General features: G+C 40.9%; 2 protein-coding genes across 2 annotated transcripts; both read right to left on the bottom strand.

Annotated features, from left to right (window-relative positions):
* Nucleotides 1–2,055: 2,055 nt before the first annotated feature.
* hoxb2a (homeobox B2a) lies at nt 2,056–7,124 on the bottom strand. The gene is made up of 2 exons (XM_026207651.1): nt 4,241–7,124; nt 2,056–3,348 (listed from the first exon to the last, which is right to left on the bottom strand). Exons 1-2 carry the CDS (start codon nt 4,734–4,736, stop codon nt 2,615–2,617), a joined length of 1,230 nt encoding a protein of 409 aa, XP_026063436.1. The 5' UTR covers nt 4,737–7,124; the 3' UTR covers nt 2,056–2,614.
* Nucleotides 7,125–7,276: 152 nt separating this feature from the next.
* LOC113046724 (homeobox protein Hox-B3a) lies at nt 7,277–10,724 on the bottom strand. Its single transcript, XM_026207650.1, has 2 exons — nt 10,181–10,724; nt 7,277–9,457 (listed from the first exon to the last, which is right to left on the bottom strand). The coding sequence occupies exons 1-2, from the start codon at nt 10,668–10,670 to the stop codon at nt 8,697–8,699; spliced, it is 1,251 nt and encodes a 416-aa protein (XP_026063435.1). The 5' UTR covers nt 10,671–10,724; the 3' UTR covers nt 7,277–8,696.
* Between the last annotated feature and the right edge of the window lie 829 nt (nt 10,725–11,553).

Raw genomic sequence — 11,553 nt, 5'->3', positions numbered from 1 at the left:
TGGTTTGACTGAAATAGGGCAAGAGACATTTCCACTTTAATCTTGGCTAGTCCCACCACTGCTTCAGGCACTGCATTACCCAGGATGCACCACTGTAAACATTGGCCCATTTTCTCGTGTGAGAAAATCCCTATGCCACCACACCTCTCCTTATTTTAGATTTCACCGTCCCAAAGTACTGTGCTCTGCGAAATGTATAAACAGAAAGTGCTGTGCTGATAAATACGAGCTGGCAGGCCACCAAGCAAAGCATAGGGACTGAGATAAAACACGACCCAGACACACCTCAAATTATCAGGCTAATGGGGGGAAAAAAATCACGTCTGGAGTTTTTAAATAATATTTACCAAACTTGTGTGGCCTCGGGGCAGGGAAGACAATGTTGATGTTGATGTTTCAGGTGAATTAAACAGAAGTAGGGAAGATGTCTGAAATGAGCGAGTGAACGAGTGCTGTGTATGCTGGCATCAGGAAATTAAGAAATCCCAAACCAGCACCTAAACCAGAAATAACTGAATACTGGAAATCAAACTTGGTGATTTGAAATGGACGCTGAAATTAAGAGAAAGATGCCAATTATTACATTCCTTTTTTGCTCATCAGCACAAGAAACATTTGTCGTTTTATTTATCCGTATGTCACACTTCAACTCTTGACACAACAGCTAACTTAAACTTTTGCTTGAGATTGGATATCCTTCAGTTGTCCATATTTCTGATGAATATTGGTGAGTGTGTTAATACAGTGTGTGGCTCTTGTACGGACACAGCGTTAAACTCTAGCTGCCATATAGTGCTACTCTGACCAGATCCACGGATCCACCTTTCCAGTAATATGAGCAGAGCACCTGTTCAGCACACATGGGGGTCATTTACTGGTACTGCTCATGTAAACCACGCAAAAAAAAAAAAAAAAAAGACCTAGCTATTCAGATATTTAAATTGCATTGAAATGTTGTTTTGCTTGCTGCTTCACATTCATAATAGAGATATAACAGAAGTCTGACCTGGGTGAGGGAAACATTGTGTACATTATATCTGGGTCAGGGACAAATAGGGATAATAACATACATAGGCAATAATATTTATCAAGGGCTTTTGGTGCCATGTGGTTTTACTCTTACAGTCTTATAATAATTTAAAGTATGGATGTGAATAATGATGATTACTATTATTATTATCAACCACCCTGTTGTTGTAAGACGATCTCCATGAGAACTCAGATCTAGCTGTTAAATAAGGAGTCTAATAATTGATATTACATTATATATATATTTAACTGATACAGTTCTGGCCTGTGTCTGTCTAAACTGATGTTTTTAGTTGATAGCGAGCAAGCTCGGAGCATCCCGCTAGCAGCTGCTGCTGCAGCCTAAACTATCTATAATGGCTGCCTCTTTATTGTTCATATCCTTCATTGTGTTTCGAGCGCCATTTTGCATCAGGGCGCGTGCAGCCATGGGAGCCCACAGCCCAGTCAAGCGCTTGACCCTCCTGCAGATTATCCCACGGTTGTTTTGGTTTTTTCTTTTCTAAAAATAAATCATATCCGTGCTTCTACCTCTCATGTTATCAACCACAAGCCGATTTTGTAAAAAAATAAAAATAAAAATAGCCTATATTGTATTACATTTTATTTTCAAGTTCATGATAATCACTGTTTGTGGTGCATTGTTTAAAAAGATTAGTCGATTTATTGCTTGTATTTAAAAAAAAATTTTTTTTTTTAATTTTACTACAGGTTTAGTGGCTTTTTTTTTTCTTGAGCTTATGCAGTTCATACCTCTTTATCGTACCACAATACAATGATAGTAACATAATAATAATAGGCTAATAATAATAACAACAATTATAATAATTAGTGTTATAAGAATGATGTTTTTTTTTTTTTTTTTTTTTTTTTGCATATGCGCTTAATAACGTTCTTCGAACATTAATTCAACCTGCGGATTGAATTGTGTTGTTTCATCCCAATACATCAAAACCAAGGGGAAAAAAACAAATTCTTAAAATTAACGTATTTTTATTCATCTGATTTATTCAAATATTACACTTAAAAAAAGAGTTCATTAAAGCTTAGAGAATCAATCACACTCGCTCCACCAACTTTTTTTTTATTTTTATATTTTTTTATTATTTCAACTATGAAAATAACGTACAATAAATAAATTTGAAATTTACTATTAAAGAATCTCAATAAATAAACTAGTTCTAAAATTATTCAACAGGGACAACGCCCGCCTTGGGAAGATTCCTAAAAGCAGTTCAACTACCCTTATGTCTGACACAATTCCTGAGATTCCAATGATTGAGTTTCACTGAAAAAGTCCGCAACCATTCATCTGTTAGTCGACATAAACTTAATTCCGAGAATCAAAAGGCAATAAAATACCTGAAACTTCGACAGGGGCCATCCCGATGTGTACTCAAAAAGATTACATCATCGTATTTTCAAAATAATGGACAATTTATTTCCTTTTAGGCATTGTTTCACGCCATTTTTTTCTTCACTTTTTAATATCTTATTATAGGAATGTTGTTGTCAAGATGCATTCATGACACTGTAATTAGATGGAGTTCGATTGTTCTTGTATGCGTTGAGTTGTCATAACAGTTCAGAACTGTAAATGTTGCAAATCTATAGTACAAAGGGTGCTCGTAAACAAGTCAAAATCTTCCTCGGAGAAATCAACTGGACTGTCCAGTGAGCTCTGCAAACTCGGCGATAAAGCGTCCGAGATCTGTAGGCAGGAGTCTGTCGAAAAGAAATTGAGATCGGGTAGAGAGCTGGCATCCTGCGGCTCTGTGAACGAATGCTCTGGCCCAGCTGCTCGGCCCTCAGCCATTGTGCTGGGGTTATCTGCAGTAGGCGTTGGATACGGGGGGGAGTGAACCGCTGTGTCAGGAACAGATGCAGGCTCCGACGGGTTCGCCTGGCCCTCTTCAGGCGTGGGCTGGCTTTTGTCCGCACTGTTCGTGTAGGAGGCGGCTGTCGGGCACGTCTCACTCTCGGAGGCTGCTGCAGAACCGGAGCCAGATACTTCCAACGATTGGCTCGAATACGGTGAAGCAGCTTCGGTTCCCTCCAGGAGCTCAAAACCGCCGGGCTCGCCTTCTTGCCCGTCCCGGTGGTGCGTAGTTTGTCTTTTGTGTTTCATGCGTCGATTCTGAAACCACACTTTGACCTGGCGCTCGGTTAGATCCAAAAGTGCTGCTATTTCAACGCGCCGGGGCCGACAGAGGTATTTGTTAAAGTGAAACTCCTTCTCCAGTTCAAGTAGCTGCGTGTTGGTGTATGCTGTCCTCAGCCTCCGTGAACCGCTGCCATTATCCAGTACACCTTGAACCTCTGCAAGAATCAAAACAGAAATAAGTCCCATACAAAAGGCGAAGTCATCGAAATTCATGTGAGAAATTGTCCAGATGACAATAAAATCCCCGTGCAGAACAGCCATGTGGTTTGGGCTTGTCATGTAGCAGTGACTGCAATGGTTAGGCATGTCTTGTGGTAACAGACCAGAGTGGTGTACAAGCGTTATTTCAGCAAGCCCCATATTTTGTTGAGTTCCACAGCTTCCACAATGTATACTGTTATCCAAAATGGCTCCCCAAGCCATGAAACGTGGTTCTGAATAAATATCGAGTCTCAGCTGACACATCAGTTAAGATTAAATCGTTATTATAGCTCAAGATCTACTATCTGCAGGATAGATGTGCACAGTTTTGTATATGTGCCAAGAAATGGGGGAGGGGATGCCTTTTTATCTTTTAAAGACATCTCTGGGACGGGGTTTAACATATATGTATATGTGTGTGTATATATATATATATATATATATATATATATATATATATATATGTATATCTATATATGCACAACAATCATGCATGCTTAATGATGCTTGAAATGTAGACATCAGATGAAATTATACAATTATTCCTAAATATATAGAGCTCGAATGCAGCCCATCCAAAGCAGGTTATGCCGTAGCTACATCACATTAAAAAGAATAGGACAAAGAACAAATTGAAAGAGCAGTTGTTGTTTTTTGTTTTATTTAATTGCGTAAAAAATCCACGCATATGAAATCACACAGTAATAATTCTGTTTAGGCTGTAATAACAGGCCGTTAAATTTTATAGAGTTTCAGCTACATTGCCATCTATTCGACTCCCAAATCATTCTGGGGAAAAATGTCCAAAATGCAGAACAAACGCGTTCACTGCTTTGATAAACGTACCTGTCGGGGACTCCAGTCCCAGGGTTGTGTAGCCGGAGGATGCCTGAGAAGGGGAGGCTGCTGCTGCAGAAGCAGTGGCTCCGGGCTTGGGGCACTTCTTCGAGGATTTTTTCTCTTTCATCCATGGGAACTCGTGGGCCAGGGGCGCGCCACCCGACAGCGGGGCCGGGCCTTGCTGGTGCTGCGTCGGCGGTGCTGTTTGTGTCCGGAGCTGGAGGCCATTGGAGGCAGTTCGCTTTTGGCTCCTCGGTCGCGCCTGGTTGCCTGTGCAGGGACTCAGACTAGGGATGGTGTGCTCGAAAGGAGGTGGAATTGCTGTCGAGTCCTTGATTGATGAAGTTTGAAATGACTCCAGGACAGCGGGGAAAGACGTCAGGCACTCTGCAAGGGAAGGCTGGCTGTTGATGAACCCAATCTCCCTCTCAAATTCAAAATTCATCGCTTCGCCTGGGCAAAAAGGGCGTCCAGCGACACCAGCATACGCAAAAAATAACATCCAAAAGGCCAGGATTTTTTTTCGTTCCTGCTATGACGGCATTTGCGGGCTTTAATAATTGTGTATATTGGTGATATTACTAGCGTATGGGGACCAAGGTCTACTAAACTGAAGACTATGGGCGAAATTGCAGCCAATTCCTGGTCACATGACTCATCTCAGCCAATCGTAATTCGGGGCCTGGTGGCAAAAGAAAGCAATATTTTTCTGAATTGATAAAATACAGCAGGGTATTATAATTCAGTTCTTATTGTAACACGGACGAAATAAAAAAAAAAAAGGATCTCGTTTGCCATGTGTTCGGACAGTCTTGTTTTGTCGTGAGAGGTAGTGCAGGCCTCTTATGTTAGACAATAACAATCCAAATCCAGAACTACCGGTGATGTAATTCACAGGCCTTGCCTGATAAGTACATCCACAATATGGCTTCTTGCATATTTACAATCAGTGGTCATTAATCTTAAAACTTTTGACAAGTGTAACAGACAAGAGATGTATATAGGTAGGTGTAGAAATATTTGTTTTATCAAGCACATAAATAAGGATGTATAAGGGTGATGATGAGAGTGTCTGCCACATTTGCCGAATATGAGATTCAACTCCATTACGATACAAATACATTATTTTGGGGTTTACCTTTAAATGGTTTTTTTTTTTTTTTTTTAACACAGCCTCTGAAGAATTTCTGAAAACTGGGACCTTAAAGCGCGTAAGTTTGCACTAAATCTAGGTCAGAGAATTGTCAAATAATATTTTTTTGTAAATATTCTGCTTATTTGTTAAAATGAAGGTGCAGGTGACACGCATTATACTGCACGAAAAATAGTTGTTAGCGGTGTGTGAAACATTTGTTGACTGTGACAACAACCAAAAGTTCATAGTGAGGTCGCGTTCAGAATAGAAATTGCTTATGTGTTTACTTGAATTTCTATTGCACCTTGGACGAAGAAAGCAACAATATAATGTTAGTTGATGAAAAACTAAGCAAAATTGGTTCCGTCAAAGTTTAAAACGAATGGGAAAAGGGGGTAGATATTTTTAGAGCAGGAGTAGAGAGGCAGCAAGGGTGATCAATCTTTTCGCCGGCAAAGCGCTTGACAGCAGCCACCCTCAAGAATTCGCCTTTTTCCTCTAAGATCACAACAAAGAAAACCCCCATTATTCCCTCGTAGATTTGTGGATTTTTTCCCCCAGAATTATTATTTTTTTTCTGCATCGGATACATTCTATTGGCGCGTCTCATCGATAGGATTAGAGAATAAACGGTGTCGGAGCCAACTATTCTGAATTTGACTACACAGTTTTTCGGATTTGCAGCCCGAGCTTCGTCTCGTCGTTTTTCTTGTCTAAAAGAACAGTGGGAACAGATAGGATGTAACCGTGTGTGGGTGTCTGGGAATTTTAAAGGAAATACAAAGTAAGCTGTAGGCCGTGGGGACTTCGGAAAGGGGTCAATCTTAAAGGCCCGCTTTACAGAACGGAGCTGGCTGCGAGGGACTGGGACGCACTGATAATCTCTCTTTTTATTTATTGTTTGAAGGTTTTTATGTTCCTTAGGCTACTCGGACAGTATTGCATAAAATAATGTCAAGTGATCCTTTTTTGGAACTGGATTTTTTCTTGTTTTTTTCCCTGGAAAATAATAATAATATTCTGGGACGACTTGAATAGCTAATTATTTGCGTTAAACGCTTAAAGGGATTTAAATCATCCAAGGACAGCGGGTTTTAATTATTTTTTAAGATATATCCTATGTTGTATCTATCTATCTATCTATCTATCTATCTATCTATCTATCTATCTATCTATCTATCTATCTATCTAAAATGCATGTAAATGTATGAATACCTGAATGTTTGATACTGTGATTGTATATTTTCTGTGTATTAGGTTAAAATGCAAAATTGTCTTCTTTTGCCCTGTTTTATGATGATAGCTTTAATGTTTTTAGTTATATATTTAGACACATCTAGGTAGTATAAATGTCTGTAACCTAAAAAAAAAAAAAAAAAAAAAAAAAAAAAACCGTTTAATCAAACACATGTTGAGGAAATCAGATGTAAACCCAACCTGCTAAACGCCGCGTTGGTGTAGTTAAATTTTTGTGCATGCATGGAAATTATTTCATGATATCACCGTTGTTGTAGCTACTATTTGTATTTTGTGTTCACGCGGTTCCGAATTTCTTTGTTTAGATTTGTCTAAAGCTTAGGCATGCTAAAAATCTAATTTGTTGTTAATAAATGAGCACAGACAGCAACGCAGCCCTTTCCCCCCTACAATATTCGATGATTAGTCATCTATTTCCTGTATCTTTCTTCTTTAAACTTGAGATTATTTGTAATCATTTGTTTTAATTCTAAACCCAGCAAGAAAAGTGTTCGACGATTGTATTGGACTCCCCTCCACGTGACCATTGCAGGCGCGGCCTCCAGGGCTCTTTCACAGGCCTTGAGGAAGCCCTTCCCCCACCCCTTCAGTCTTTGCCTGTATAATCGTGTGAGTCTGCTTGGTAAACTAATGAACTTCTAGAGTGGAAATGAATAACATAACATTTTATTAAAGAATTGTTCAACAACCAACTCTTAACAAGGAAATAAAAGTAGTTACAAAGGACAAATGAAGTTCTCAAAATGTTTCGCTAGTATTTCGTCTAAATCTCGACTATGCGGGAACGGTTTGATTCCGTTCTTGCGCCCCCTGTACAAGTCAAGACATTATTTATACAAGGGTAACATAAACCTACATATCTCTAAAATACAAGAACTAAAAATTAATTTGTTACAATGACAAGAACACAGCGTCTTTTTATAACAGGTAGATACTAAAAAAGTACATTTTATCGATATAAATACATGGGGATAAATAATACAAAAAAGAAAGTATTTAAACTGGCTATAACAAATAAATATATATTTATGAATGTTCACTTGAACACACTTAGCGAAAGACGCTGATTGAAGGTCTTTCGATTCAAAATAAGATTTACTTTTCTTCCTCAGCCATTAAATGTAAACTCTAAGTGCAACAATGATGCCCAGACGAGAGCGCATTAGGCGTAAACAAAGACGTCTGTGCGCTAGCTTGGTTTCCCGGACATGCATTTTTTTGTTCAAATATACCCTGTTTCCACGTTAAGTCAAGACATGAGAAAATATGGGCCTTTCATATTAGTTTGGACTAATGTAGGCGAACCCAAAGATTGGGAAAGATAAAGAACTTGGGAAGGAGTGTAAGGGAGAGGGAAAGGGAAAGGGAGGGAGGGTGCAGCGAGTTGAGAAGGAGGGAATTAACTTTAATTTACTAGTATTCTCAACTCTTCTTTTTTACCCTGTGTCAAAGCCATAACAAAACTCGACTGACTTCTCATTAATAGTGATAGGTAGCATAGTGTAAAACGGTCTTAAAAGAGATGATGAATAATTTGATCACCGTGTCTTGCTAAAGACGAGGTGCCAGTCTGTTGCTGTTTTGGGAACAAGTTAATAAAAAAATCGACTGGTTTTCTTTGAGACGTTTTAAAAAAAGAGGTATGTGAAATAAGGGTGGTGGACGAAAACAATCCAGTGGTTTTCTTGCACCAGTAAGTTTGAAAGTAAGCTATATCGTACCGCCCTCCGAAGTGTGAGGAATGCAGCGATAATGCTGAAGGAGTACACAAACATTTAGGATGATGTAATGAGGTCATACAGCTAGACAGTCTATTCCTTGGCATAAACTAGCCACTGTTCATGAAGTGTGCCATTTTAAAGGGGTATTTAGACCTATGGATACTAAATTCAGGTATGTTCACATATGAATGGAAGGACAACATTGACACAAACCGGTGCTCTAGTCATGGCAAGAAACCACTGGATCATCTTTTTCAACCCCATTGCATCGCCCCATGGGTTAGTCTGTTTCGTCTTGTCTTCCTTGACTTTTTTTTTCTTCGTTTTCTTTTTTTTTTGTCCAAACCTGCTACAGATGAGTCAACTTGGGTGCTTCTTGGATTCTACCCTGAGAAGGATGGTGCGCAGACAGATCCGTATATGTCGGATGTGGGTCACACGGTCCATGGTGCTGGTTTGCTGGCATCTGCGTGGCACCGTTGTAGTCCATGCTTGCCGACTGGTGGTGTGGTAGGTGATTGAGGCCGTATATAGAAGGCCCAGTGGCAGGCATGGCATCAACATAGCTACCTCCCACATACACAGGGCTACCCTGCATGTTTGGTGTCCCATAGGTGCCACTGTTACCCTGTAGCCCATGTGGGTCATAATCCGGTGCAGTGTTTCCATACTTCTGTTGGGGGGGGCAACCTTTCATTGGGTTCTGATAGGCTGTTGACATGGCGTATGCATTTTGATGCGGCTTGTTAAAAGATGGTGGGGAGGGAGCATCATAACTGCCCATTGAGTGCATAGAGTTCATGAAACCAGCTGAGGACTGCATTGGGAGAGGTGGGCTTCCTGTGGGGGACGGCCCCCCTGAGGACGAGCCGATGCCTTTTGCCTTTTGATCCTTCTTGTACTTCATCCGCCTGTTCTGGAACCAAATCTTGATCTGCCGCTCGCTAAGGTTGAGCAGGTTGGCCATCTCCACACGCCTCGGCCGGCACAGGTATCGGTTGAAGTGAAACTCCTTCTCGAGCTCCACCAGCTGAGCGCTGGTGTAAGCAGTGCGTGCTCTCTTGGAAGCTGCAGAACCCGGAGGGCTTTTCTCACCACCGCTGCTCTCCGCTGGGGTGAGAATGAAATAAAACATAATTACTCCACACGGAAATTGAATGCATCGTTCCCACTAATAAAGCTGGCCATGAAAAACTTATCCCCCTGATATTGGTTGTCAACACTTCATAACTTTGGCATTTATTAAGAGACGCATGCCCTAACGTTGACCTTGTGTATGTAAATCACATTACAACTAAAGCCCAGGGCCAGATTCATACCGTGCACAAGGCAACGGTGTGTTTGCTACATGGTTTCTCTTTTGAATGGTTTACAGGAAGGATTAAGACGATAGAAACCTCTACATGCAGCTTCAGAGGCTTGCGGGATAAACCTTCTGTTATCTGGACATGATTATTATGTATGACAAGTGATGTGGCATAGCTGTTATTTAAAATCTGAACAATAATCATTGTGTACTGATTTTTTTTTCATCTTCTGACGATTTAATAGTCAGAAATATTCAGTGTGTCATCACATAATCATCACAATTCTGAGACTTATTCTGGTTGTTCAATACACTGAAATAGACTGGCCTGTCCCCTTGTTAAACATCCAATCGCTAAAAATACTGAAAACATTTTAAATGAGCATGGTCTGATTTAGTCCCACCCCTAATGTATCCCATTTCAAGCTAATAATGTTGGCCAACATCTGTCTCGGTCAAGAAGGGTGAGAAGTGGAGAGAACAGAACAGAACAGAAGAAAAGAGAAGAGGGGGTTTGGCAAACACACCGTTAGCTGAGCTTGCACTAGGGGAGCTGTTTTTTTGCTTGGTGTTCTGACGTGACTCCTTCATCCAAGGAAAGATTTGCTTCGTAAGAGCTGGGTTTGGGGCCAGAGAGGACGACTTGGATGATGATTTGGCTGTGCCCCCGCTGCCGGCACCACCACCGCTGCTGCCGCCTGGCTGCTGGGTGGCATTTGAGGCAGCAACGTTTACAGCGTTCTGAGGAGGGGAAACCTGGGGGGGTGGGTGATGTTCAGGTGGCAGACTGGGCCGCATGCAGCTGCCATTAAGCTCTTTCGTCTTGGCATGCTGAGGCTGTGGGGGTGCGCTGGTGCCGAGCGACTGTAGGGAGCATGCAGACCTTTGGTAGTCACCCTCAAGATGCGCTGAGTTCTGGAAGGCGGGTGCCGGGGCATCATAACCAAAACCGTTTGCCCCCTGGTACGAGTATCCTCCGAAAAGTGTCGAGTTGTCGTAGTAGGTCGTTTTCTGCATTTCCAAAAATCGAGTTACCGGCTACCAGGGTCCTGAAGACCTTCTGGAAGAACATTGGCACTAGATGTCACGTGACGGTCTCTTTCCAATGGCCTCTTGGAAGCTGACCTGAAAGGTTATAAGAGGCACATAATAAGAGGGGCGCGAGGTAAATCCATCTTACTGCACTGAAAGACGCCATGACATGAATAGCATGTTCCCACAACGCAGCCTGCAGATGCTCTCTCTCTCTCCCTCTCTTTTTCTCCCCCACTTTCTCTCTTGTGCACATCATAACAAACCACACATAAGGGCTCGAACTGGAAGACTACATTTAATCAAAATTGTTTCATTACATTTTTGTTTGTACTGAATGTTATTTAAATTGAACATTTTAATACAGATCTATCATGCTTCTGTCCCTGAAATAAATGCTTTGTGTTGTGGTCGTTGTTCTTTCTGATGTGCAAGAATAAATAAATAAATAAATATTAATAAATTCTCTCCTATTATAAGAATGTTGATGTTAGAAATCACTGGCTGAGATGTGTTATTGGTAGATAATTGCTGACACTAGGGCATCATTCTGAGCTTCTGATGTTGTGTAAAAACATTTCAGATATACATTTTTTTTTTTTTTTTGCAAATAAAACAGGACTGAATACACAATAAAACACAGCACAGCGTTATTAAAAGAAAAAAAATGACAGTACAGGCGAGCTCCGCGGACATATGAGAGCTCTTGCTTCTGACACAAAGGCCGTCTTTGGAGGGCTTTCTCCAGTTACAAACAAACGTATTTGGGCAACATTAAAACCTGACAAACCGGCATTGTGTTTCTTTAACTTTGTTGCTGGCCTTTATGAACGCATAGGGAAAGCTTCCCCGGAAGCTTCGGTCGGTG

The sequence above is a fragment of the Carassius auratus genome, chromosome 28 (assembly GCF_003368295.1).
Source record: "Carassius auratus strain Wakin chromosome 28, ASM336829v1, whole genome shotgun sequence".
Classification (NCBI taxonomy): Eukaryota; Metazoa; Chordata; class Actinopteri; order Cypriniformes; family Cyprinidae; genus Carassius; species Carassius auratus.
This window is presented reverse-complemented; position numbering and strand designations above follow the sequence as displayed.